The following is a 27654-nucleotide window of genomic DNA, read 5'->3' as shown; positions in this document are numbered from 1 at the left end:
CATCTTCCATTTGTCATATCTCTCCTGGAGGACCTCACTATACCTTCCCCAGAAATCCCTGGATCAGAAGCATAAGGGGAGGGCATCAGTCTGTCTATGTCTGTAGTGGAACAAGCAGTGATAATTTTTTAATACACGGTGATAACATATTTTAGTATTCAGGAAGACTAGCACAAGCATTTTGAAATGTTCCAAAATGATTTGTCCAATTGCTTGAGATAGAGAATAGAAAATAAATTTATTTATTTAGTATATTTGTATGCCGCCCAACTCTCTAAGGACTCTGAACGGTTTCCAACAGGTAAAAAAAATTCTAAAACAGTATAAAACATCCAATAGCAAAATCCCATTTAAAACACGTATATTCTCTCCAACATTCATCATTCAAGTTCCTTTGCATTTCAATGTGACTCCAAAGGCTTGCGATAGTACCCATGTTCCCCAAGAACATGGCAGAGGTGTGTCCCACTTACTTTCCCTACCAGTCCACATCGGGATGGAAGTGCGCTTTTTGCAAGCTGCGGCAATATAGAATAAAGAATAAAATAAAACAAATAAAAATACAGAATAAAATAAGCAGCAACCTTTTTGTTGCATATACGTACTGTGGATTTTTTTTAGAGTTAATTACCTCCTCCCCCCCCAAAATAACTTGCTTGAACAGAATTGTGAAACAGGAAAAAGCAAATGAATTAAACACATTGTCTATAGCTGGTGTAGTCTACCCCACTGTTTTTCAACCAGTGTGCCATGGCACACTAGTGTGCCGCGAGACATGGTCAGGTGTGCCGCGAAGCTCAGCAAGAGAGAGAAAGAGAGAGAGAGAGAGAAAGAGAAAGAAAGCAAGAGACAGAGAGAGAGAAAGAGAAAGAAAGCAAGAGAGAGAGAGAAAGCAAGAGAAAGAAAGAGAGAGAGAGAAAGAAAGCAAGAGAGAGAGAAAGAAAGAGGAAGAAAGCAAGAGAGAGAGAAAGAAAGCAAGAGAGAGAAAGAGAGGCAGGGAAGGAGGGAGAGAGAGAAAGAGAGCAAAAAAGAGAGGAAGGAAGGAAGAGAAAGAGGGATGGAGAGAGAGAGGAAGGAAGAGAGAGAAAGAGGGAGAGAAATAGAGCGAAAGGGAGGAAGAGAGAGAGGGGGAGAGATAATTTTTTTTGTCCAAACTTTTTTTAGCCCCCCCCACTCCCCCCCACTTGGCTCAAGGTGCCCCATTATTTTGTATATGTAAAAAATGTGCCGCAGCTCAAAAAAGGTTGAAAATCACTGGTCTACCCATCCGTCTGTCTGTCTGTCTATTTATCTATCTATGGTAGAAAAAAATGAGCTACATGTCTCAACAGGAAAGAAGAATAAACTTCGAGTTTACTACCTTTCATGGTTAAGAAACCGAATATTGCACAATGATCCAGAAGTAGAAAAGAAACAGGGGTGGATCACTGTAGGTGATTTGGAAGGCTGCATCCATTATAAAGTTGGTAAGTATAAATCAATTACATAAGTACTGGTGGAAGCTCTCTTGTGTGCAGATCAAGTAAACTCATAAAATCCATATTCCTACCACATAAGATCCATGCAAGTTCTGTGTGGCAAACGTATGCAGCAAACAGTGTTCTTGGGGCATTGATAACAATCTCTAAATCTTCCATGGAAGCCTTGATATGGCTAATCCAGCAATTGCAGAAATAGTTTTCTGAAGCAAGGTGGATGGTGATTATCCACTACTTGAGTCACAGGACTTATTATTACGGGGGTTGAACATGCGCACATTGAACTTGTTAAGGATCGGTTTATGTTCCCATTTCTTTTTTTAATCGTATGTAAAATTGGACCATGAGTGGATTAGGACCATGATCTTAATCATAATGGGTTGCAAATCTTGTTGCTACCACCACCAATTCATAGATCTGGGCTGTACCAGTAGCAACTCACCACTGGACTCTTAATTTTAAAAATTTCCCTAAAACATTAATCAAAAAATTGATCTCTTTGTCAAATAATTGAAAGCATTGCATTAGGTCCGCATTTAGAGTGGGGGTATTGGAGCAGGGGGGAACTTTCAGTACACTTACGGTATTTTGCTTTGGCGAAATCTACTGAAGTTACTATTTTAAATCAATTAATAATTATAATAATAATAATAATTTATTAGATTTGTATGCCACCCCTCTCTGAAGACTCGGGGCGGTTCACAACAACGATAAAAACAATATTATGCTGGCACAAATCTAATATAAAAAAAAACAACTAAAAACCCTATCATAATTAAAAACCAAACAGCACATACATACCAAACATAAATTATAATAAGCCTGGGGGAAAGGTGTCTCAAATCCCCCATGCCTGGCGGTATAGGTGGGTCTTAAGTAGTTTACAGAAGACAAGGATGGTGGGAGCAGTTCTAATCTCCGGGGGGAGTTGATTCCAGAGGGCCGGGGCCGCCACAGAGAAGGCTCTTCCCCTGGGGCCCGCCAGACGACATTGTTTAGTCGACGGGACCCGGAGAAGGCCAACTCTGTGGGACCTTATTGGCCGCTGGGATTCATGCGGTAGCAGGCGGTTCCGGAGGTACTCTGGTCCAATGCCATGTAGGGCTTTAAAGGTCATGACCAACACTTTGAATTGTGACCGGAAACTGATCGGCAGCCAATGCAGGCCACGGAGTGTTGTAGATACGTGGGTGAATCTGGGAAGCCCCACGATGGCTCTCGCGGCCGCGTTCTGCACGATCTGGAGTTTCTGAACACTTTTCAAAGGTAGCCCCATGTAGAGAGCTATTTACAATAATTAATTACTTTCATTATTGTAAACAGTATATTCTGCTCACCATGTTCTAACCTTAAATCATATTTAACACATTTAAATATGTTAAAGGGTTAAATAAGGTCCAGCAGGGAAGTGTTTTTAATAGGAAAGTGAACACAAGAACAAGGGGGCACAATCTGAAGTTAGTTGGGGGAAAGATCAAAAGCAACATGAGAAAATATTATTTTACTGAAAGAGTAGTAGATCCTTGGAACAAACTTCCAGCAGACGTGGTTGGTAAATCCACAGTAACTGAATTTAAACATGCCTGGGATAAACATATATCCATACTAAGATAAAATACAGAAAATAGTATAAGGGCAGACTAGATGGATTTTGAGCTCTTTTTCTGCCGTCAATTTTCTATGTTTCTATGTTTCTATATATTACTTAATGAAGGAATGTAGACAGTCCTCTAGGTTATATTCCAAGAAGCTGATTATAAATCCAACTAAATATAACAACATGCACAGTACAGTTCATACCTTAGATAATTGTCAGGTATGCCTTAATAACTAATGGCAATGGATGACTGAATGGGGTAGAATTCAAAATGGCATACATTCAGCCCTCCCAATGTGCGAGATAGCATAAATTAACCCCTTCATATATTTTCCCACTTTGTGGGACCTTCTAGATTGGGGATGTCAACAGGTTTGTTCGTATTGGTGAAAGTAACTCAAAAGTGTATAAGAGGACTATCTGTATTAAAGATAGTGTCACATATGAAATTACTTTTCTCAACTTAAATCCAGTTTTCTTCCAGATACCACATGCCTTTCTTCAAACGCCTACATTTGTATTAATCGGAGTTTACTAATTACGATAAAAGCTCAAAACATGTTGCCACCTTTAATTTTCTTAAGATATGGCAACCATATGAATGACAAATAGACAAGAAAATTAAAATAGTGGCCTTTATGTGTAACGGGAAGGAACCAGGTTTATAAAGAAGCCTTTTTCTGATTCTCTGCACTCTATTTTTTTTTTTGAGAAAATGATTCAATTTTGCATTTCAGTTTATGTAAATAGGATGTTTAAAAATTTTAGTTTCATTTTTATTTTAGTGAAATATGAGAGAATCAAGTTCTTGGTGATTGCCTTAAAGAATGCTGTAGAGATATATGCTTGGGCTCCTAAACCATATCACAAGTTTATGGCATTTAAGGTATGTTTTGTGTTACCAAAAATATTACTACTCAAACATTTATTAATATAAAAAAATATATGTCATCCATTACTGGTATTGAGCTACCTGTAGCAAAAAGTGACTTCAACTCATGCCCTTGGCAAAAAAAATTAATACAACATCATTAGATCTGCCTCAAAAATGGCCCAAGGAAAGCCCTCCAAATGGGCTAAAAGAAGGCCAGAAAAAGGCGTGAAAAAATTGTTTTTAATTTTTATTTATTGGATTTGTATGCTGCCCCTCTCCGTAGACTCGGGGCGGCTAACAACAATAATAAAAACAGCATGTAAATCCAATACTACAACAACTAAAAAACCCTTATTTTAAAACAATCATACCTACAAGCAAACATACCATGCATAAATTTTAAAGGCCTAGGGGGAAAGATTATCTCAGTTCCCCCATGCCTGACGGCAAAGGTGGGTTTTAAGGATCTTACGAAAGGCGAGGACGGTGGGGGCAATTCTAATCTCCGGGAGGAGTTGGTTCCAGAGGGCCGGGGCCGCCACAGAGAAGGCTCTTCCCCTGGGCCCCACCAAACGACATTGTTTAGTTGACGGGACCCGGAGAAGGCCCACTCTGTGGGACCTAACTGGTCGCTGGGATTCGTGCAGCAGAAGGCGGTCCCTGAAATGAGGCATAATTATTAGGGTATTTATATTTACTTACCGTATTTTGCTTCCCACCCCAAAAAAATTCATTGAGGGGATTTTAAAAGTCTTTTGCAGATCTTCAGCACAAACCGTTGCTCGTGGACCTCACAGTAGAAGAAGGACAGAGGTTGAAAGTCATCTTTGGGTCACATACTGGGTTTCACGTAATTGATGTAGATTCAGGCAATTCTTACGACATCTACATACCATCTCATGTAAGTCTGAGGTTGCTCTATGGTTATTTTTGTGAATGGGATGGGCAGGAAATCGTAATAGTCTGATGCCATTTAGCTATAATTATTAACAATTGGATCTTTATCCTGTGGAAAGTCTTTGTTTCGGATTCGGTCATCAAATGAAATAATTCATCTCTGGAGGGTCTTTCTGATTGCTCTAGCTTTGGAATGTCCTTCTGCAGAAGAGTCTTTGTACTATTTCCATTTATAGCGATGTCATTTCTAACGTTGAATGCTGCCATTCAGTGCTGCTTTCATTTTTTTAACCGAATTGGATATTTAATTTCGTTTTACTAGTTAAAGAACATTTTTTTGCCCACAAATGGCTATGAATATGTCTTTGCAAACTAGTGGAATAGCATATCAAATATAAAATGCAATTAAGCGGAACCACTTAAACCAGAATATCCCTGCTCATGTTAATGGATTTAAACATGAATATATCCAAGTATGTGTCTCACATATTAAACAGAGCTTAATTTGAGCCTGAGCTGTAAGAAGCTTCTGGTTATTCCCTGAGCTCTTATACTTTGTCAGCCAAGTTTTGATAAACCTTCTGTCTTATGGGGAGACTATAGCATAACTCTGGCAAGCTTGTCAAAAGGCATAGCCAATGTGCAGGCAGTAATGTTGGAAACACATATAATGTCACGGGGTTGATGATTGCTCTATAGGAAGGTGACCTATACCAAAGCAAGTTGGCTCTTCTTACCTTGAAAATGTGACTTAATGCTGGTTTGGGGGCTGTTCTGTTCTATACACAGATTCAGGGCAATATTACACCTCATGCCATCGTCATCTTACCCAAGACGGATGGAATGGAAATGCTTGTGTGCTATGAGGATGAAGGGGTATATGTTAATACCTATGGACGCATAACAAAAGATGTGGTGCTCCAGTGGGGAGAAATGCCCACTTCAGTGGGTATGTCACACCTACTATAACTACTACTACTATTTTTCTTCTTCTTCTTCTTCTTCTTCTTCTTCTTCTTCTTCTTCTTCTTCTTCTTCATCTACTTCTTCTTCTCCTTCATCTCCTTCTTCTTCTTCATCTTCATCATCTTCTTCTTCTCCTTGTTCTTCTTCATCTACTACTTCTTCTTCTTCATCTTCTTCTCCTTCTTCTTCATCTACTTCTTCTTCATCATCATCTACTTCTTCTTCTTCTTCTCCTTCTTCTTCATCTACTTCTACTTCTTCTTCCTCTTCTTCTTCATCTACTTCTTCTTTTTCTTCTTCTTCTTCATCTTCTTCTTTTCCTTCTTCTTCTTCATCTACTTCTTCTTCATCATCATCTTCTTCTCCTCCTCCTTCTTCTTCTTCTTCATCTACTTCTTCTTCTTCATCATCTACTTCTTCTTCTTCATCTACTTCTTCTCCTCCTCCTCCTCCTCCTTCTCTTTAAAGATAAAGATGGCGATGACGTAGATCGATATATTTAAAGGGAACTAAGCAAAAATTATGCTGTTGAATTTTGGTGTTGGACATGACTCTTAAGAGACCCTTTGGACAAGAGGGAGGAAGAGGAACTAGAAAGGAAGGGGAGAGAGGTAGGAGGGAAGTAGGTAAGGGGGAGAGTGGAAGAAAAGAAGGTAGAGGGAAGAGATGGAGATAGAGGGAGGAGAGCAATATGAAATATAGAAGGAAAACAGACGGGAGATAAAAGGTGCAAAAGTAGGAGATATCTTTGGATGCAAAGTTTGGGGGGGGGGATAGTCCCTTTTGCTGCAAGAGATCAAATCAGTCAATCAAGTCTGGCTGTCCTTTGGAAGGACAGATACGGAACCTGAAGCTCAAATGCTTTGACAACCAAATGAGAAAAGAGGACTCATAAGAAAAAAAAAACCCTCGTGTTGGGAAAGATTGAAAGTAAAAGGAGAAAGACATGACAGAGGATGAGATGGCTAATCAGAGTCTTCAATGTGTAGTAGGCATGATTTTGGGCAGTGGGGGATGGGGGGCCTGGGGTAGTAAAGAGCCAGACATATTAGCAATAGAGCAACAACAAAGCTAAAATTAGCCATTTTTCTGTATTTTAATAATGGAACTAGGAGGCTGATTGATGTCTTGAACTTTGGCCCTACGACATTTCCATTATGAATAATAATACCTTCAAGTTGTTTTTAATCAGAATATATTACTGAATGTTTATGGGTTGTCTGTTTGTTTGTTTGTTTTATGACAAGCCTATATTCACTCCAATCAAATAATGGGCTGGGGTGAGAAAGCTATTGAGATACGATCAGTGGAGACAGGACATTTGGATGGAGTATTTATGCACAAGCGTGCCCAGCGATTAAAGTTTCTATGTGAAAGAAATGATAAGGTAAGTCTACTTTCAGGACCCTCAACTGCTTGAAGTGATTGTTCTCGAATCAGAGTAGATAGCCTCCAGCCCCCAAGTGTTCTATAACTCATAGTTCTATCCAGGGGTGGAATTCAATAGCAATAGCACTATAGCAATAGCATTTAGACTTATATACCGCTTCACAGTGCTTTACAGCCCTCTCTAAGCGGTTTACAGAGTCAGCCTATCACCCCCAACAATCTGGATCCTCATTTTACCCGCCTCGGAAGGATGGAAGGCTGAGTCAACCTTGAGCCTGGTGAGATTTGAACTGGTGAACTATAGCCAGAAGTTAGCAGAAGCAGCTTGCAGTACTGCACTCTTAACTACTGCGCCACCAAGGCTCTTCAGCAGGTTCTGACCACTTCTAGAGAACTGGTAGCAGAAATTTTGAGTAGTTCCAAGAACCAGTAAATACCGCCACTGACTGGACCCACCCCCATCTATTCTCTGCCTCCTGAGTGCCAGATGTTTGGAAGGAAATAGGGATTTTGAATGGTAGGGAACAGAAGGACTTATATTCTTTGCAGTCATATGAAATAGTGTAGGGCAGTGATGGCGAACCTAGGGCACGGATACCACAGGTGGCATGCGGAACCATATCTGCTGGCATGCTAGCTCAGCTCCAACGTGCATGTGTGTGCCAGCCAGCTGATTTTCGGCTCACACAGAGTCTCTGGGAGAGCGTTTTTGGCTTTCAGAGAGCCCCCAGGATAATGGGGAGAGCATTTTTACCCTTCCCTGGCCCTACGGAAGCCTTTGGAGCCTAGGGATAGTGAAACACGAGCCTACTGGGCCCACCAAAAGTTGGGAAACAGGCCATTTCCGGCCTCCAGAGCCTGCGGAGGGATGGGAGGAGTTCTTTTCGCCCTCCCCAGGCATTGAATTATGGTGTGGGCACTCACGCATGCACGATAGGATGCGCGCACGCTCTTTCAGCACCCAAGAAATAAGAGGTTCACCATCACTGGTGTAGGGTCTCCTGCCCAAGCAGGGAGTTGGACTAGAAGACCTCCAGGGTCCCTTCCAACTCTGTTGTTCTTGTTATCATCATCTCATAATTTGCACTGGTATAATCAGCTTGGTGTCCTCTATCACATATTGTGTGGGAATTCTGGGAGGATGGTCCAAAGACACAGAGAATGGTTTTAAAAGTGGATTTTGAAGACGCCACTTCTGCCAGCAGGTTTGGGGCCATTGAAACCTGACATCTTGCCCCACCCAATGAATGAATGTTGGATGTGTGAATCTGTTTGTTTAGTTTTAATTCTGATGTTTTTAGTATACAGATTTTATGTAAGATTTCTAACCTGTTGTAAGCCGCCCTGAGTCTCAGGAGAAGGGCGGCATAGAAATCGTATTAATAAATAAAATAAATAAATAAAAACATATTCTGAGTTTTTAAAGATAAAAATAGCAGACATCGTTGTTTAAACTAATGATCAAATGGAGAAACTAAACAGACATGTCCATTTAAGTCTCTGAGTCCTTCTGATTAAATACAGTAAATTATTATTTTATTTATTTATTTATTTATTACTTAGATTTGTATGCCGCCCCTCTCCGAAGACTCGGGGCGGCTCACAACATGTAAAAAACAAATCATAAGCAATCAGACAATTTAAAATATTTAAATATTTAAAAAACCCCATATGCTAACAGTCACACACACAGACATACCATGCATAAATTAAACGTGCCCAGGGGAGATGTTTCAGTTCCCCCATGCCTGACGGCAAAGGTGGGTTTTAAGGAGTTTACGGAAGGCAGGAAGAGTAGGGGCAGTTCTAATCTCCGGGGGGAGTTGGTTCCAGAGAGTCGGTGCCGCCACAGAGAAGGCTCTTCCCCTGGGGCCCGCCAACCGACATTGTTTAGTTGACGGGACCCGGAGAAGGCCCACTCTGTGGGACCTAATCGGTCGCTGGGATTATTATTATTATTATTATTATTATTATTATTATTATTATTATTTATTAGATTTGTATGCCGCCCCTCTCCGCAGACTCGGGGCGGCTCACAACAGTGATAAAAAACAATATGTATTGACAAATCTAATAATTTAAAATCTAAAATGACAGTTGTACATTTAAAAGATCTAAAAAAAAGGAACCCCTTAAAAAAAACATACATACAGTCATATCATGCACTAAAACTACATAGGCAGGGGGAGATGTCTCAGTTCCCCCACGCTTGACGACAGAGGTGGGTTTTGAGGAGTTTACGAAAGGCAAGGAGGGTAGGGGCAGTTCTAATCTCTGGAGGGAGCTGATTCCAGAGGGTCGGAGCCGCCACAGAGAAGGCTCTTCCCCTGGATCCCGCCAGACAACATTGTTTAGTCGACGGGACCTAGAGAAGGCCAACTGTGTGGGAGGGAGGAAGAGATGTTTTTTTTTCCCCCATTTATATTTAATCTTAATGCTTTCTTTCCAAACAGGTATTTTTTGCATCGGTAAGATCAGGGGGAAGTAGCCAAGTATTTTTCATGACCCTGAACAGAAATTGCATGATGAACTGGTAATGAAAGGGCACCTGGTGCTTATTTTGATGCCGAGATGTATTAAATTTTGAAGGACCATCTGAGTTACACTGTCAATGCAAGCGAAGAAGAAGATATTGTGGATCCTGTAGCTTTCTTCGGTGATCACCGCCTGCTCATGCAGCCACATTCTGAAAACATGACACTCTTTTCCTACAGTGATTTCAGAATGCACCATTCTTCAAGATCCCAAGAATGCAACACTGTCTGAAGAGGGAAGGACCAACGCTGAAAAGGTTTAGCTGAATAAATCTCTCTAAGGTGTTCAAACTAAGCTGTGACAGAATCGGCTCTAGGGTTTTTAAAAAAAATAATAATTACTATTATTTTCCTTGATCCTGAGTTTGTATGAATAGAGACAGATCTTAAAATTAAAACAGAATCTCTGTTTTAATCATGTCTGCCTATTAGCACCGAGTATATAGTATGATGTACGGCAGATTCTCCTGGCCTGGTGTCTTTTGGTGTGGTGGACTAGAGCTCCTATGATCATGGCTAGCGAGCCAAATGCCTATGTTGGTGTGGAATGATGGGAGTTGTAATCAAACACATCTGCTGGAGGTCAGGCTGAGAACTGCTGTTATAAAATTATCACTTAAAACTGATGCAAGAGAGCACAATAAATGTACCATTTTTAATCTTTGTGTGAGCGGCCCTAACCATAGAGTGGCCACGTTTTGTAAACTCTTTTTGCTTTTATGGACATTCGTGTGAGGATTATTTTGTTGTGGTTGTTTTTGTTTTGTTTTGTTTTGCAAACAGGTCAAGGTATTTCAGATAAGAATATACATGAGATTTTTGTCCCATTCCGTTGGGAAATCTAAATGGCTAGACTCCTAGCTTTGGAGAATATAAAATGACCGTGATAGAGTTAACCTTTTTTTTTTTTGTCAAATCTTTCAGTTCATACTATCTCTTCCCCAGCCTGGCCATTTCCAGATGCCACCTCTGCAGTTTCCCAGCCAGCAAGGTCACAAACCAAATACATCTGGCTGATCAATGCTCTTCTTTATTGATCTTTGCATAATGGTGCTCATTGGTTTAAAAAAAACAACAACAACAACAACAGCAGTGCCATTTTTGTTACTCATTCCCACTGGTTGCCTTTCTCCAAGCTGTAACACAAAGGTACCTCTAAATGGGAAGCGAATTGTAATGTTGTAAGATTCCAAAGATTAGCTAAAGAACGCCCCTTGCAGCTTGAAAATATAAGGCTGTCTTAACTCGGATGTGTTTGAATCCCAATCATACCTATTCTGTACAGTTGTACTTTACTTCGGGGGATAGAGGGCATGATTCCTTGTAGATACTGGTGTGTTTCATTTCTTCCACTCAATAATTACAAAGAGACAACATCATTCCGATATTTCCAAGATGGAAGTCCCGAATACAGATCAGTATTTTTGAACCTTACGGTATCCTACTCTCAATATGGAAAATCTTAATAAAATATTCACCTCTCGATAATGAAGATGTGCAGGAGAAGGAAAGCAGATGAAAGGAGGGTTTCATTGATCAGTTACCTGACATTTAGATTTCATCTTTCTGCCCTTCCCCCCATGTACCCATCTGTATAAGGACCAACAAATGTGCAGAAGGATGTGTGTTTTTTGTTTGAATTTATCTCTGTTTTTGATATGCGTTGTTCAAATTATTTGTATTTTTAAATGAGTTATTTCCATTGTCTCCAAGCCTGGATTCTCTCCCCCCCATCACCCCCGGTTTCTGGATATAACATAATAGGATCTGTTTTGCTATTTTTAACCTACCTCATTTTATTTTTAATTTCAGTTTTCCTTATTAGCTCCCATAGATACTCAGAGAGTGTAACTGGCCAGTTCAAGGAATAACTGAGTATTCTGCAGGGGCCAGGTTTTTGAGAAGTGGAAAATTTACATCAAACTCTCCATTTCCATCCCCCCTTCTCCTTTCAATCATTTCATAACTTCAGAATTTCGACCGTATATGCCAGTCGATGCTACTGTAGTCACAATGCATTGGTCCGCGAGAGCAGTTGGCCATAAACACACAACCATTGCAAAGTCATCTATCAGAGAGGCTACCCAAATTGCTGGAAGCCAGGAGCTCAAAAATGTATTGCATACAAGAAATTATGAGTTACCAACTCAGTTAGTTTGTGTTACTCTTGAAAGCCATCAGAAGTCACTGACTTCTCGGAAATAGGCTTTCTGGATAAGGCATGTGCAGCTGGATGGGAGAAATAATTGATACCTTTCTTAATGATACACTCCATCAGAAATAAGCTCATGTTTGTCATCCACATTCAACTCTCTCTCACTATCTGGAGAGGTGATGGTGATAGCAGTGCTGGCTATATGACCAATCGGTGCTTCCAAACTTTCTGAAGAGTGCATCTTTCAACTTCATACTGTTTGTTAATCAAACATGATGGGAAGAATTGGTGATCATCTATGTCAGAAGATCTATTCCAGAGAGTCTTATTTCTTCCCCCTTTAAAAGTAGGCTAATAGACAAAGTCATAAGTTCAGACTCCAACATTGACACATTATCTCCGAGATGGACATTCATATCCGCTCTGCATGTATTCTGAGCAAAGTTGCACTCGATCCATTTTTTGATTAAGCTCACAAAGGGTTTAATGAGGATTCTTTAATTACGTTATTTAGTTACAATTTTGCAAGCCTAACATTAATCCAACTTCTAAGGATCAAATGATTAATTTATAGTCAATTATGACAAGCAGAAAATGCTGTAGTCTAATCTATAAAAGAGAGAGAATTTGATGTAGTGGCTCTTAGGAACCTAGTTTTTTTTTAATATAGAGCTCAAAATTGGTGCTGAAAAAAACCAGGAGACCCATGAGTTCTAGTTCTACCTTAGTACAAAGCCAGCTGGGTCACCTTGAGCCAGTCACACAGTCTCAGCCCTTGTAAGGAAACAATGGAAACCACTTGTGAAATCTCGCCAAGAAAACTGCAGGAACTTACTGAGGCAGTCACCAGAAGACTTGACTCAAAATTAAATCATCCAAGAAAAAAAATCTCAAATTGAGCTCAACTTCTAGTTACTTCATGGACACATCCATCTAGATTTCTTAACCTTACTTGCTCATGTCATCTATAGTCTTGGACTTTCCTGGCTTCCATCTACATGTAAAATCTTTACTGATTTTTGAGATCAGCCAAGGTCAGCTAATTAAATATGCAAGTACAGTGGTACCTCGACATACGAGTTTAATTCGTTCCAGACCTGAGCTCGTAAGTCGATCAACTCGCATCTCGAATGAATGCCTTTAGACTTTGTTTTTCGTGCTGAGATAACTGGAAGCAAGGAGATTCTTGCGCCACCTAGCGGAAGCTCGGCTTGTATCCCGAATTTGAGCTCGGGTGTCGAACAGAAATTTTGCTCGCGTCGCAGCTCGTAACTTGGAATACTCGCATGTGGAGCAGCTCGTATCTAGAGGTACTACTGTATTAACAATAGGTGTTTATCTCTACGTATTGCTACCCACCCTCAAGTTCTCTCCAGTACTCGGCCTCTTTGCTTTTGCCTGAAAAAATGTCTTACTAGAATGCAACTTACTTTTTTTTAAAAAAATGATGTTCTCCACTTGAAGGAGAATGTGGAAAATAATAAAATTAGACACTGGGGAGACGCATAAGAACTTGTCTCAAAGATAGAAAAATACAATCAAGCAAATATGTGGCTACTGAGTGACATTCAGTATGTCTGAATCTAGCCATTTTCTTCCAATGGAAGATACAAGCAAGGCACTTCTGTTAATATAAAGATTTGCCCACCCTTTACCTTCCATTGTCATTGAACCTAGTTTTTTTAAAAATATAGAGCTCAAAATTGGTGCTGAAAAAGGAAGGGCTCACCAAATACCAACCACCAGCACTTTTATATCTTCAGTGCTTTTTCTGTTTGGCACCCAATGGAAACTCCGTTGAAAACCCAAGAAGTTTCCGTAGGTTTGCTCAGCATCGTACCAATTAACGTATGGCATTCCACACAAGGTATTTGTGATAACTCCAGAACCATCTCTGAACCTATCCAGGCTCATGACCTCAGGTATCTTAAGAACCAAGTTGATGTTTTGCTGGTTCAGCTGCAATATCTCCACAGGGCATCAAAAACTCTCCATGGGTGTTCCAGTATTGAGGCTAACTCTGGATTAATTTCGCGTCCCACCTTCTTCCTTTCCCAGCTCCCAAACGTTCAGCAGGGATACCGTTCTCTTGTGTGCTTTAAGGTTAATGAAATGAACCTGATTATGAATCAGCTTCAAAGCTCTTGTAGGGTGGAGGGCATGGGACTAGAGAGCAGAAAGAACAGGCAAGAGTATTGCCAACTACTGTAATAATGAACAATTGTTCGAATAGAGTCGCCAACATTGAGGAACGTTATCGCTTAAGCAAAAGAAGTTACTGAAAAAACTTTAGCAGCATTTAGGCAAGTACAACTAATCGCCCCTATGCCGACCTGGTGTCCTCCCCAATTGTAATTCCAAAAATTGCTGTTTTCAATTCAATGATGTTTGAGAATTCTGGGACCAACCCATTTGGAGGGTACCTGATTGAGGAAGAGTTAATCCGTGTTTACGATTTGTCATTCTTAAGTAGCTGAAATAGAATAATTGACCTGAGCTACCATTGCCAACTTGAGCAATCCAAGCTACCCAGCTTGAGCCCCAAGGTTCATTTTTGCAACACTTATTCACCCATCCCTATAACTTTATTGGAGTACTTTTTGCCCACTTCTTCTCCCCTCACCCCCCCCCCCCCCCCAATTTATTATACCATTACTCTTCCAAGTTATGCCAAATATGGACCAAAATTACTTGGCTGGATCTGGGTTTTTTTTAAATGACAAGAATCTTAATTGGAGTTCCCTATTCATACACCGCCTCCCCACCCCAGTGCTCCTTATGTTTCTTCCTTGCTGCTAAAATTAGAAGGTCCCACAAAGAAAACAACTCTATATTCCATACATCAAATTGAGCAATAACATTTCCAACAAGGTTAAAAGTCTACAAGTGTTAACTTCTGGGGACTGGTTTGAGTAAGAGCGAGTTTCATAACAACTGCCACCAGCTCTTTTATGTCTTTGCTGTGGTTACCTTTTAAACCAGAAGCTTCTTATTAAATTATGTTGAAAACATGAATGAGTTGTTTGTGTGTGTTTTTTTCATTCAAAAACAAAAAAGCTTCCAAGCATTGGGTTTAAATAATCAAAGGATGAGACTGAAATTATCATTTTTTAAAAAATTATTTGTTTAGAATATGACATATCATACATGGACAAGGAATAAAAATTAACATTCCTACTAAATTAGTAGGACCCAATAAAATATAAATGTTAAAATACCCTACATGGCATCGGACCAGATTACTTACGGGACCTTGTTCTGCCGCATGAATCCCAACGACCAGTCAGGTCCCACAGAGTCGGCCTTCTCCAGGTCCCATCAACCAGACAATGTTGCCTCGCGGGGCCTAGGGGAAGAGCCTTCTCTGTGAAGGCCCCGGCCCTCTGGAACCAGCTCCCCCCAGAGATTCGTACTGCTCCCACCCTCCCCGCCTTCTGCAAGAGCCTAAAGACTGTGCTGACAGGCCTGGGGCTACTAGACATTAGCCCACGACTGATGAATGGAATGTATGTTTGACTTCCTGAATGAGAGTGATTGGATTTTAAGGAATCGGGGTTTTAGATTAGATAATTTAATTTTAAAATTTGGATTTAGGATGTTTTGTTCTTTTATATGATGCAGAGAGGGATGGCATATAAATCCAAATAATAAATCAGCTGTTAGATAGATAGATAGATAGATAGATAGATAGATAGATAGATAGATAGATAGATAGATAGGATAGATTGATAAGGTAGGTAGGTAGATTAGGTAGGTAGATAGATAGATAGATAGATAGATAGATAGATAGATAGATAGATAGATAGATAGATAGATAGATAGATAGATTAGATTAATAGATTGATAAGGTAGGTAGGTAGATTAGGTAGGTAGATAGATTGATAAATTGATAGATAGATTAGATAGATAGATAGATTAGATTAGATAGATTAATAGATTGATAAGGTAGGTAGGTAGATAGATAGATAGATAGATAGATAGATAGATAGATAGATAGATAGATTGATAGATTGATAAGGTAGGTAGGTAGATTAGGTAGGTAGATAGATAAATTGATAGATAGATTAGATAGATAGATAGATAGATAGATAGATAGATTAGATTAGATATATTGATAGATTGATAAGGTAGGTAGGTAGATAGATTAGGTAGATAGATAGATAGATAGATAGATAGATAGATAGATAGATAGATAGATAGATAGATAGATAGATAGATAGATAGATAGATAGATGCCTAGGCTATCTAACCATTGGAGCACAGCGCTGCCATTTTTTAAAAAAATCAGATACTGGACTGTAAGTCTTCAGTTTATTGCTGGCCACGATGTGATTTACAGTTTGACGCGGACCCTGCAATTGACACTAAGGGGAAGATACTAGGCCCCATTTATACAGAGAGTCCCAGCAGATACCGTGTGAGGTTGGGTAGGCTTTTGGTGGTTCGCAGGGGTTCGGGGGAACCTCTAGCTAAGATTATGTGCATTTCGGAGAACCCCCAAATCCCTGCCCTGCTCTGCCCTGCCCCTCCTAGGTGTCCACATGTGGCCTGTTTTGGATGCAGATATGTCCAGAGGCTTCGGAGTATGAAAAACAAGCCTATGGGATGTTCTTTGGAAGGCCTCTGGAGCCTGAGGAGGCCATTTTTGCCATCCCAGAGGTTTGAAGAAAGCCTCCAAAGCCCAGGGAGGGCAAAAATGCCTGCTGTAGTGCAGCAGGATGTCTAGGCCAGTGTTTCCCAACCTTGGCAACTTGAACATATCTGGACTTCAACTCCCAGAATTCCCCAGCCAGCATTTTCTGGCTGGGGAATTCTGGGAGTTGAAGTCCAGATATCTTCAGTGTTTCCCAACTTGGTCTAGACCATGGCCACACCCACCCAGCAACCAGGCAGAGAACTCCTTGCTAAAAATTTTGAAGCCAACCCTGTGAGAGGTGCCAATGCTATATAGTAGTGATGGCGAACTTTTTTTCCTCAGGTGCCAAAAGAGCTTTTGTGTGCGCTATCACGCATGCGCGACTGCCCACACCCAAAATTCAATGCCTGGGGAGAACAAAAACAGCTTCCCCCGCCCCACAGAGGCCCTCTGGAGGCCGGAAATGTCCTGTTTCCTAACTTCTAGTAGGTCAATAGGCTCGTGTTTCCACCCTCCTCAGGCTCCAAAGACTTTCCTAGAGGGTAAAAACATCCTCCATCCCCCCTCAGAGACTCTCTGGAAGCCAAAAACGCCCACCTAGAGCCTCTTTGGGAGCCAAAAATCAGCTGGCTAACATGCACATGCATATTGGAGCTGAACTAGGGCAACAGCTCTTGTGCCAGCAGATATGGCTCCATGTGCCACCTGTGGCACCCGTGCCATAGGTTCGCCATCACTGCTATATAGGATTGTCCATGGCTGATGTGATAGTTCAAAGCCTGTTACCTTTTTTGGGTGGGGACATTTATATGTCTCCCTATAACTGAGTGTTCAGCGACCCATTTGGAATATCGTACTTTGGATACTTTATATAAAAACCCAGCTCTGGAGACAGCTCTAAAAGGAGAGGACAACTCAGGAGCAAGATAGATCCACTCAATTTACAACAGCAATGGGTGTTTTGTTAGGAGGCCTGAAGAACCAAGTGGTAAACCGATTCTGCTGGAGAGTATTTGTCTTATTTGGGTGCTAAAAGCTGATACAGTGGTACCTCTACCTACAAATGCCTCTACTTGCAAACTTTTCTAGATAAGAACTGGGTGTTCAAGATTTTTTTGCCTCTTCTCAACAATTATTTTCCACTTACAAACTGGAACCAAAACTGTAACTAGAAAAGGCAGGGAGAAGCCTCCGTGGTGCCTTTCTAAGAATCTCCTGGGAGGACAGAAGGGAAAGGGGGGACATAATCGAAACGTTTAAATATGTTAATGGGTTAAATGAGGTTCAGGAGGGAAATGTTTTTAATAGGAAAGTGAACGCAAGAACAAGGGGGCACAATCTGAGGTTAGTTGGGGAAGCAACGTGAGAAAATATTTTACCGAAAGAGTAATAGATGCTTGGAATAAACTTCCAGCAGACATGGTTGATAAATCCACAGTAACTGAATTTAAACATGCCTGGGATAAACATATATCCATCCTAAGATAACATACAGAAAATGATGTAAGGGCAGACTAGTGACTGAAGTTACAATGCCACTGAAAAAAAGATGCTGGAATAGCTGTCATTTAAATGCATTACAAGACTGCTTTGCAAGTCCTTCTTGTGATGTATAAATGTGATTATTTGCTCTGTTTTTCAAGCTGACAATAAATGAAGTGACTTTTGACTGAGCATTGTCTGTTCCTAAGACTCCTTGCAAAAAAAACCCCATGAGCAATTGTAAATAAAGAGCAGATAACCAACAAATGGACCTTGCAAAAACAAATTTCCCCTTAGCAGATGAGACTTTGGACATTGGTTTTATATGATTTGCATTTGGAAAATCTTAGTTTTGGGAAGGAGAGGTCATTGTCTTGTACTTTCTGAAGCTGATGCCATTTTCTGTAAATATCTCGGGCCTACTAGGGAAGGGCCCGGCATAACCGGGACAGGGATATAACAAATATCCAGGAACAACTTCTTTGAAAAACCTGCTGAAATGAATAAAAAGCAAGGAATAATGGGAGGCACATTTTCCTATTTTTATACAGTAAACGTGATGACTTAAGTCACTAATAAAATGGGATAGGGCAGAGGGGGCAAACTCAATTTCATTGAGGACTGCATCAGGGTTGTGCTACAGGTGGCACGCAGAGCCATATCTTGGTGTGCAATCAGTTTCCCTAGCTCAGTGATGGCGAACCTATGGCACAGGTGCCACAGGTGGCACAGAGAGCCATATCTGCTGGCACACAAGCTGTTGCCCTAGCTCAGTTCCAACATGCATGTGTGTGCCAGCCAGCGAAACATGAGCCTATTGAGCTCACCAGAAGTTGGGTCCGCATCAAACTGTAAATCACATCGTGGGCAGCTATAAGCTGAGGGCTTCGCATGCAGCGCAGCAATCGCTACTGGTGTGCCGTCCTCTACCGTACCAGTAGCATTCATTTCATTTCATTTCATTTTATTGGATGTGTATGCCGCCCCTCTTTGTAGACTCGGGGCGGCTAACAACAGTGACAAAAAACAGAATGTAAAAATCCAATACTACAACAGCTAAAAACCCTTGTTATAAAACCAATCATACATACAAACATACCATGCATAAAATTGTAAAGGCCTATGGGGAAAGAATATCTTAATTCCCCCATGCCTGACGGCAGAGGTGGGTTTTGAGGAGCTTATGAAAGGCAAGGAGGGTGGGGGCTATTCCAGTCTCTGGGGGGAGTTGGTTCCAGAGGGTCGGAGCCGCCACAGAGAAGGCTCTTCCCCTGGGCCCTGCAAACCGACATTGTTTATTTGATGGGACCCGGAGAAGGCGGTCCCTGAGAAGGCAACCCACTATTGGGGCCACCCTGAAAACAGTGAAGGACAAGCCCATGGTGCTTCTGCCAGCAAAAAGGGATCTCAGGAGGGCTGCGTGTGGCCCTCGCAGGCTCCATTTTCACTGGCAGAGAGTTGCAGGATGCTGCCTCTCCTGGAAACAGAGTTTGGGAGCCTGTTTTCGCTGGCAGAGTGCTTGGGCCACCACAGAAGCCCTCAACATGAGTGACTTCAAACTGGCCATGCCCACCTGGCCCGCTTAACCACTCCTTGAGATCAAACATAACCCTTATGTGCAGGGGTGGGCAGTAGGCAGGACAGGGTGGAACACACATGAAGATGTGAGCGCAGCTCCAGCTGATCGGCAGCTGTCACTTCCTAGATTACTGGTCTCAGCTCAGCTCAGCTCTCCTTTTTTTTCTCTGCTGCTGCTGCTACATCTTTACTCCTTGCTTTTTTCCTCTTTCCTCCTTGGCCTCGGACAAGCTTCCCTCTCCCCTGCCTGGCTCCCATCCAGCCTCCCGCGGCCACCTCCCGCCTGAGGTGCAAACAGAAGGTGTGGGTGGAAGCGGCGCTGGCAGCATTTATGCTTCTGGCAGCATCTGTTCACCTAGCTACCCAGCCTGAGTCAGGGGGGTGACCCAGGAAGGAGAGTGCGGGAAACGCGAAGCAAATTGTCATCCCAGCAAGCGACACTGGTAAGGTTGTAAGTCGAGGACTTAACAGTTCACTTGAACAATGATGATCGTTCAAGCCACTCCCACCTGATCACATGACTCCTACCCAGTCACATGACCATTAAGCCATACCCACAAAATAAGCCACACCCACAGTGTGGCAGTAAAAATTTTGGCTGCCAATTACTGCTTATGTGGCTCTCAATGAAATTGAATTTGACATCCTTCTCTAATGACTTAATGAAAAAAGAAAAGATGAAAAATGTAAAATGAGATTGTGACAATTCTTAGAAAGAATCAAGATCAGATTACCATATTTTTTGGAATTTAAGACGCACCGGAGTATAAGACACACCTTAGTTTTGGGGAAGGAAAATAGGGAAAAGAATCTGCTTACCAGGTATTCATCTGGGTAGCATCCTTAGTCTGGTCCGCTTCAGCACATTATTTTATCCCCTAGTTAAGGGCTTTAAAAAACTATTCAGAGAGAGTAACAATGAAAGAGCTTGCAAGCCAGTAAGAGCTGGGAACATCATTAGCACCTGGAAAGAAACATTCGGAGCAAGTAGAGCAATGAAAAAAACCTGCAAAGACTTAGGGCTTGGAAAACATTCTTCACAGAGAGTAACAATGAAAGAGCTTGCAAGCCGGTAAGAGCTCGGAACATTGTTAGCACTTAGGGCAGGAAATAAAGCTTTAAAAAAATACTACATTCGTAGTATAAGACGCACTTCAATTTTAAACCTCTTTTAGGGAGGAAAATGGTGCATCTTATACTCCAAAAAATATGGTAAATATCAGCAAAACATTTTTAGTAGTGCAAATTTGAAAGCAAGTGGCTAGCTAGAACTCCAGGAATTAAATCCAGGAATTCAGTTAAATCCCAAATATAGGAGTCCTGCAATACATTCTTTCAGTATTGGCTTGAACTATCTGATGGCACATATCCAGAGCTATTTTGAAATACAGTACTAGATTTGACCTTTAAAACATTAAATAGTTTGGGTTTATTTGAAAGACAGGCTGCACCATCCAAATGTATCTGTGCTCAAAAGCTCAGGTTCAGGGACTCAGTCTGGAGATCAGCCATTCAAACTGACAGACATTAGAAACACAACTATTCTAGCATTATTTATGGTCTCATATTTTGGGAATTGGATACAATTAGTTTCACATTTTAGATGGTTTGGGCTGGCCCTTAAATGGTCTTTAGACCTCTTGTTTTTATTACTTACTTAACCCACAACTAAATTCTATTAGTTTGTCTTCAATTGGTTTCGTGTTATTACTGGACTTTGGTTTTGGACTTTGATTAAAAGTGTTGATGTGCCCTGAGAAACTTTTCTTCCAAAACAGTGAATAACGTTTAGGATTATATATCATCCAATAGCAATTTATAGCACACTCTAGGTGAATTGAATACTTCTATATTTACAATACAGAAGTATTCAACCGCTTCATACCTTTATTTAAAATTTATTGAATCGATAAATAATACCCACATTTTACTCTTTTTTGTCTGTTAAGAAAGCAACCGGCCTTTTTTTTTTCCTCCTTAAATTAAGGTTTTATTCACAATCAGAGCAAATAAAGTTTGTTTGTGAATATTATTTCCAAGTGGAAAGCCTTTAAAAGAGTACAAGGTTAACCTGTGATTATTTTAAAAAACGAAACAGTTTATAGTGCGAGCTCTCTACCATCACTCTTGACATAGAAACATAGAAGATTGACCGCAGAAAAGACCTCATGGCCCATCTAGTCTGCCTGTAAACATATTAAGCTACTGTGAATTCACTTACTTAGTTACTGTTTTATATGTCTATATATTCAGTTACTGTGGATTTACCAACCACGTCTGCTGGAAGTTTGTTCCAACCATCTACTACTCTTCTTGAACTTCCTTGAAGAGGCAGTGCACAAATTCAATATCAAACATGAGCTGAATTATTTGTGGTGTTTTGATCTTGATTGGAGGTCTTCAAACTTGGCAACTTTAAGACTTGTAAATAGGTGGCATTTTTCTCATATGTGTCCCTTGTAGGAATAACAAGGGACATACATAAGAAAAATGCCACCTAGCTTGTTGTGGTTAGCTCTGGCCCAGCTCCTGCCCCAAGGAATGTGAAGGTGGATGTGGGGGAGACATCCACATGCCACAGGCCTGTTTTGCTCCCAGTAGAATCTGCCGACGAAGTCTCCTCTAACCAAGGAAGAGTGAGTGACAGGGAAGAGGGGAGTTTGGCAGACAGCCCAGGAGGAGATCAGTCACCTGTATCATCCCTGGATTCTGAACAAGAATTAATGACACATCCACGCATGCGCAGAGTGATGCATAGGAGACAACAACTGAAGGATTATTACAAGAGAAAATGAGGCCACCTGTGGTTGGGTGGGGCTGCTGTAATTAGTGCTACAGATTTTTTTTTTTCCATTCCAAGGAACTGTTGTAAGAAATATCCTTTCTGGGTTCAGTTCCAAGTGGAGAAAAAGACACTGGAAGTATGCTGAATACTTGGAAAGATGGTTTTAATGGTGGATAGCAGGACCACATGGTTTGAGGCCCTGGGGAAAAGGGGAATCACTTGCCTCAAAGATGTTGAAGAAGAAGAGAAGGGGTGAAATGCTGAGTTTTATGGCCTCGGTTGGGGACCACCTTCAGAGTTCCCTGTTCTTGTGTAAGAAATGTATCCCATTGAGAACTGCAAACCCAGCATTTTTTCTAGGTAACATTTTGGAAAAGGGTAACTCTTAAGAAATTATCTGAATATTTTGGAGTTGGTGTCCAAGAAGTTAGGGGAAGACTTCTTCTATTTTGATGTCTAGAATGCAATAAACGCCAAGTGAACATTTCAACTCATTTTTGGTGGGTTTATCATTGTGCAAACTCCTTTGGCCTTTGCACTTTCTCTATTCAAACAATTGATGTGGAGAGAAGGTACACGCTGCAGAATGTTTGGTTTTTCATTAACATTTGAGTTGATTAATTATATCCTTACCGGTGGCTACAAATAAGCTTCCTCTAATTCTCTCATTTCGTCTGCCACCAACTGTCTCTCCTTCTCCTGCTCCCCTTAGGGATCTCATACGATCAATTATGCTTCTCCAGCTCTTTAAGCAACAAATCTAATAAAAGGTCGGAAACTTACCTTTTGCACAATTTTTTTGAGCAAGTGACTACCAGCAATCATGGATCCATTGGCAAGAAACACTCTGATGTCCGTGAAACCTAAACAGCAGTTAACAAAGGTAATCTTTGTTTATCACAAGATCTCGTACTAGACTTCCAAATCAAGATTTATGCCCAGCATCTTAACTACGTGCTGAATTCTGCAGTGCATCCCTGAGTATGATTTAGTTGATACATAGGTGTTCAAAAAGAAAGGCCAATGTATCTATTGAGGTTTACTTCAGGGTAAACAAGGGCAAAGTTGCAGTTTTATTCATTAATGAGACAAATCAGGTGGGGATAAACGGAAAAGGAAAACACAGAATATAGTCATAATTACAATCTAGAAGCTATTGGAAAAAAACATCTCTTTTCTCACATCGATAGAATACATTGACTTCTTTCAAATATGTTTTGAATAAAACATGTTGTCAATAGCTTTCACGCTGAGAATGTTGCCTCTAGAGAATTTGTGAATGTCATTATTCAACCTACTCTTTTCACAACAATTTTCACTCTGGTGAACGTTCTTGTGAACGTTTTTCATCCAGCCCAATCTGGCACACTCTGTTGACTTCTTGATTTAATAAAACTGAAATGTGATATGAGTAAAAATTTGCTGCAATTTTGGAGACAATTATCCTTTGCATTCGTTCAAATTTGCTAAGAATGCGGTCCTATGCATATCTAACCAGGAGGGAAACAAGGATGTCAGTAAACTTGAGAATTTTGGACTAAAATTTCTTTTTTATTATTGAAACAAGAGGGGCCCTAAAAAACCCTCTTTTTTAAGAGAAGAAAGAAAATCAAATGAGCAAGCAAAAAGGAAAACGAAGAAAATGACTGATATAGAAATATAATATCAATCAGTGGACTAGTTTTATTAAAATTTCTATCATTGTGGTCTGAAGATTATCATGTGAGTTAAAACATTTTGACTGAGAATTGCAAGAATTCCGTTCCAATGTAACTGGTTATTATTAAGCTGGGAACATCAGTTGTCTTTGTAGGATTGCACTAAAATTGTAAGTATACTTACTCAGAAATCTGTGCTATTCAATATAGTAAGACTTTACTGAGAGTCAAATCAACAGTTTCAAGCCTATACTGATTATTATGCATGAAACACCGTACATATAAAACAGTATATATTAGGTAGGACTTCTGTGTCTCAAATATTTGTGATTTGGTGATGATCTATCCTTCTTTTTTCAACATTGTTCTCCTTTTTGCACTAGCCCTCTTAATGCCATTGCAATTTACATTTTATCAGCAGTTTTTGGTGTGGTTTGGTCTGAGACAAATGCATTTAAATAAAGGTGTAAAGAGCCATTTCCAGTTGTTGTTGATTTTCTCTTATAAAACTGACTTCAAAACATAGCGCTTATCCAGTTGAAGAAGTTGGCTGATTTTGGACTTTGTTTCCAGAGTTTCTAACAGGGGTGAAATTCAACACGTTCTGGAGAATCAGTAGCAGAAATTTTGAGTAGTTTGGAGAACTGGCTAATACTACCTCTGGCTGGCCCCAGAGTGGGGTGGGAATGAAGATTTTGAAGATTTGAACAGAGTTGGAAGGGACATAGCAGATCATCTAGTCCAACCCCCTGCCCAAAGCAACACCAGCCTCTAGGATAGAACTCACAACCTCCTGATTGTGAGGCAAGAGATCCATCTCTAGGCTATAGCAACTGGGTGGGTCATTTTGTCACTCGTGATTTCTCCTGTGATTGTATTTATTTATTTTGTCCAATACATAATACACATTGAAGAGAAAGATATATAATAATATAAGTAAAGAAAAGAATAGAAGAAAAGATATAAAAGCATAGGTGAACATATTTGAAAGGAAGAAAAGATAAATGTGATAAGGAGAGACAATTGGACAGGGGACGGAAGGCACACTGGTGCACTTATCCACGCCTCTTATTGACCTCTAAGGAACCTGGAGAGGTCAATCATGGATAGTCTAAGGGAAAAATGTTGGGGGTTAGGGGTTGACACTACTGAGTCAGATAATGAGTTCCATGCTTCGACAACTCAGTTGCTGAAGTCATATTTTTTACAGTCAAGTTCGGAGCAGTTAATATTAAGTTTGAATCTGTTGCGTGCTCTTGTGTTGTTGCGATTGAAGCTGAAGTAGTCATTGACAGGTAGAACGTTGCAGCATATGATCTTGTGGGCAATACTTAGATCGTGTTTTAGGCAACGTAGTTCTAAGCTTTCAAGATGCAGGATTGATAGTCTGCTTTCGTAGGGCATTCTGTTTCGAGTGGAGGAGTGAAGGGCTCTTCTGGTGAAGTATCTTTGGACGTTTTCAAGGGTATTGATGTCCGAGATGTGGTATGGGTTCCAGACAGATGAACAGTAGTCTAGGATGGGTCTGGCAAAAGTTTTGTAGGGTCTGGTGAGTAGCGTGAGATTGCCAGAGCAGAAGCTGCGTAGGATCAGGTTAACAAGCATCCCTATTTTTCTGCACTTTTTTTAAAAAAAAAGCCAATGGGAAGCATGTGTGAGCTCAGAGTGCACGGCTTCCATTAGCTTTCCTCATTCCAAATGTGGTATTTTCACGCCACAGAGTGATCAACCCAACAAGGAGGCCTCAAAGTGATCAATCTGACATGAATAGCATGTTCAAATACAATAAGCTCCAAACAGTTATAGAAATTTATAACAACAACAACAACAACAACAACAACAACAACAACAACAACAACAACAACAGAGTTGGAAGAGACCTTGGAGGTCTTCTAGTCCAACCCCCAGCTTAGGCAGGAAACCCTGCACTACTTCAGATAGATGGTTACCCAACATCTTCTTAAAAACTTCCAGTGTTGGAGCATTCACAACTTCTGGAGGCAAGCTGTTCCACTGATCAATTGTTCTAACTGTTAATAAATTTCCCCTTAGTTCTAAGTTACTTCTCTCTTTGTTTATTTTCCACCCATTGCTTTTTGTCCTACTCTCTATAGCAGCTATATCTACAGCAGCACAAAGCTTACAACTTCAGCCTGATGATGGTGAATGTGATTTCACTGAAACGTCACATAGACACTCAAAATATTACATGGGGCAAAACCCGAACTCAGAACAATCTACATATATCTATATCTATATCTACTATATCTATATCTATATCTATATCTATATCTATATCTATATCTATATCTATATCTATATCTATATCTATATCTATCTATCTATCTATCTATCTATCTATCTATCTATCTATCTATCTATCTATCTATCTATCTACCCAGTCCCAGTGGGTATGGCTCGCTGATGAGGCCAAAATAAGGCCGAAATAGATCTATCCTAGTCTCCCTTAATTTTCAAATTCAGCAAAAAAAACAAAACAACACATATAGATATAATTGTCCACTATCAATAAAATTAACTGCCTTGGAAATGGCCCTGGGTTGGGCCGAGAGGCAAATAAGGAGCTGTAATGTTCCTTCAATACACCAGGGTGATTCGACACAAAAATATGTAACCCTTCCCTGGTGCAGAGCTGAAGGGATTGGATACTGTAGCCTAGAGGATAATTCTCTGCCTTACAAGGCAAAGGTTGCAGGTTCAAGTCCCAGTGGGTATGGCTAGCTGATGAGGCCAAAATAAGGCCGAAATAGATCTATCCTACATATTTCAGCAAAATATTAGCCAGGTGTTCCATAGACTTTTGCAAAAACAAAACTTTTATTATATTAGTAGTGTTACTATCTTTAGTCTGTGAAAGCATCATTCAATATCTTTTAAGACCCAGAATGCTAGTCCAAAAGGCTCAGGGAGTAGAAACAGAGAGGATTTTTATTTTTACATAGTGACAGCTGGAAGGTCTATTAGAAATTTCATTCTTCCTCACAATGGGTGTTCTATGATGGGCTGGGCTAAGAGAATGTTTAGCATCTGACAAGTGAATGGACCTAGAATTCTGTGCGAGAGATTTCCAACAGCAGGAAATGGCAGTTACAGAGGTACAAACCTTTTAAAGCCTAGATATACATGAGAAACTACTGTGTTAAAATGTACTTGCTATATCTCTCTCAGATAGTTGGTTGGGCCGCATTTTTCAGTAAGGAGGGAGGCAAAGGTAAAGGACTACCTATGGATTTTACTCTGCTAGTCATAGCTGATTTTAAGGAATGTTGCCAGGGGTGAAATGGGATTTTTTCCCCCCCTACTGGTTGTGTGGGCATGGCAGGGGAAGGATACTGCAAAATTTCCTTTCTCCCCGCCGTTCCAGGGGACGGATACTGCAAAATTGCCCACAAGTTCATATGCTGCAACATCCTGCCTGTCAACAACTACTTCAGCTTCAACCGCAATAACACAAGAGCATGCAACAGGTTCAAACTTAATATCAACCGCTCCAAACTTGTCTGTAAAAAATATGACTTTAGCAATCGAGTTGTTGAAGCGTGGAACTGATTACCAGACTCCGTGGTGTCAACCCCCAACATTTTTCCTTTAGACTTTCCACGGT

General features: G+C 40.5%; 2 protein-coding genes across 10 annotated transcripts in view; both read left to right on the top strand.

Annotated features, from left to right (window-relative positions):
• TNIK (TRAF2 and NCK interacting kinase) overlaps positions 1 to 11442 on the top strand; it is a 420651-nt gene extending 409209 nt beyond the window's left edge. For 7 of the 9 annotated variants that reach the window (XM_070753635.1, XM_070753632.1, XM_070753630.1 and 4 more), the window contains 6 exons: positions 1332 to 1466; positions 3861 to 3961; positions 4701 to 4850; positions 5636 to 5795; positions 7060 to 7199; positions 9655 to 11442. In XM_070753635.1, coding sequence (XP_070609736.1) covers positions 1332 to 1466; positions 3861 to 3961; positions 4701 to 4850; positions 5636 to 5795; positions 7060 to 7199; positions 9655 to 9738 — 770 coding nt within the window. In that variant the 3' untranslated portion in view covers positions 9739 to 11442. The remainder of the gene's footprint in view (positions 1 to 1331; positions 1467 to 3860; positions 3962 to 4700; positions 4851 to 5635; positions 5796 to 7059; positions 7200 to 9654) is intronic. The other 2 variants (XM_070753636.1, XM_070753633.1) reach the window with 1 other exon arrangement.
• Positions 11443 to 22952: 11510 nt separating this feature from the next.
• SLC2A2 (solute carrier family 2 member 2) overlaps positions 22953 to 27654 on the top strand; it is a 49764-nt gene continuing 45062 nt past the window's right edge. The window contains exon 1 of the mRNA XM_070753624.1: positions 22953 to 23254. Coding sequence (XP_070609725.1) covers positions 23195 to 23254 — 60 coding nt within the window. The 5' untranslated portion in view covers positions 22953 to 23194. The remainder of the gene's footprint in view (positions 23255 to 27654) is intronic.

The sequence above is a fragment of the Erythrolamprus reginae genome, chromosome 5 (assembly GCF_031021105.1).
Source record: "Erythrolamprus reginae isolate rEryReg1 chromosome 5, rEryReg1.hap1, whole genome shotgun sequence".
In the NCBI taxonomy this organism is placed as follows: domain Eukaryota; kingdom Metazoa; phylum Chordata; class Lepidosauria; order Squamata; family Dipsadidae; genus Erythrolamprus; species Erythrolamprus reginae.
Note: the sequence above shows the minus strand (reverse complement) of the source record. Positions and strands in the feature narration are given on the sequence as shown.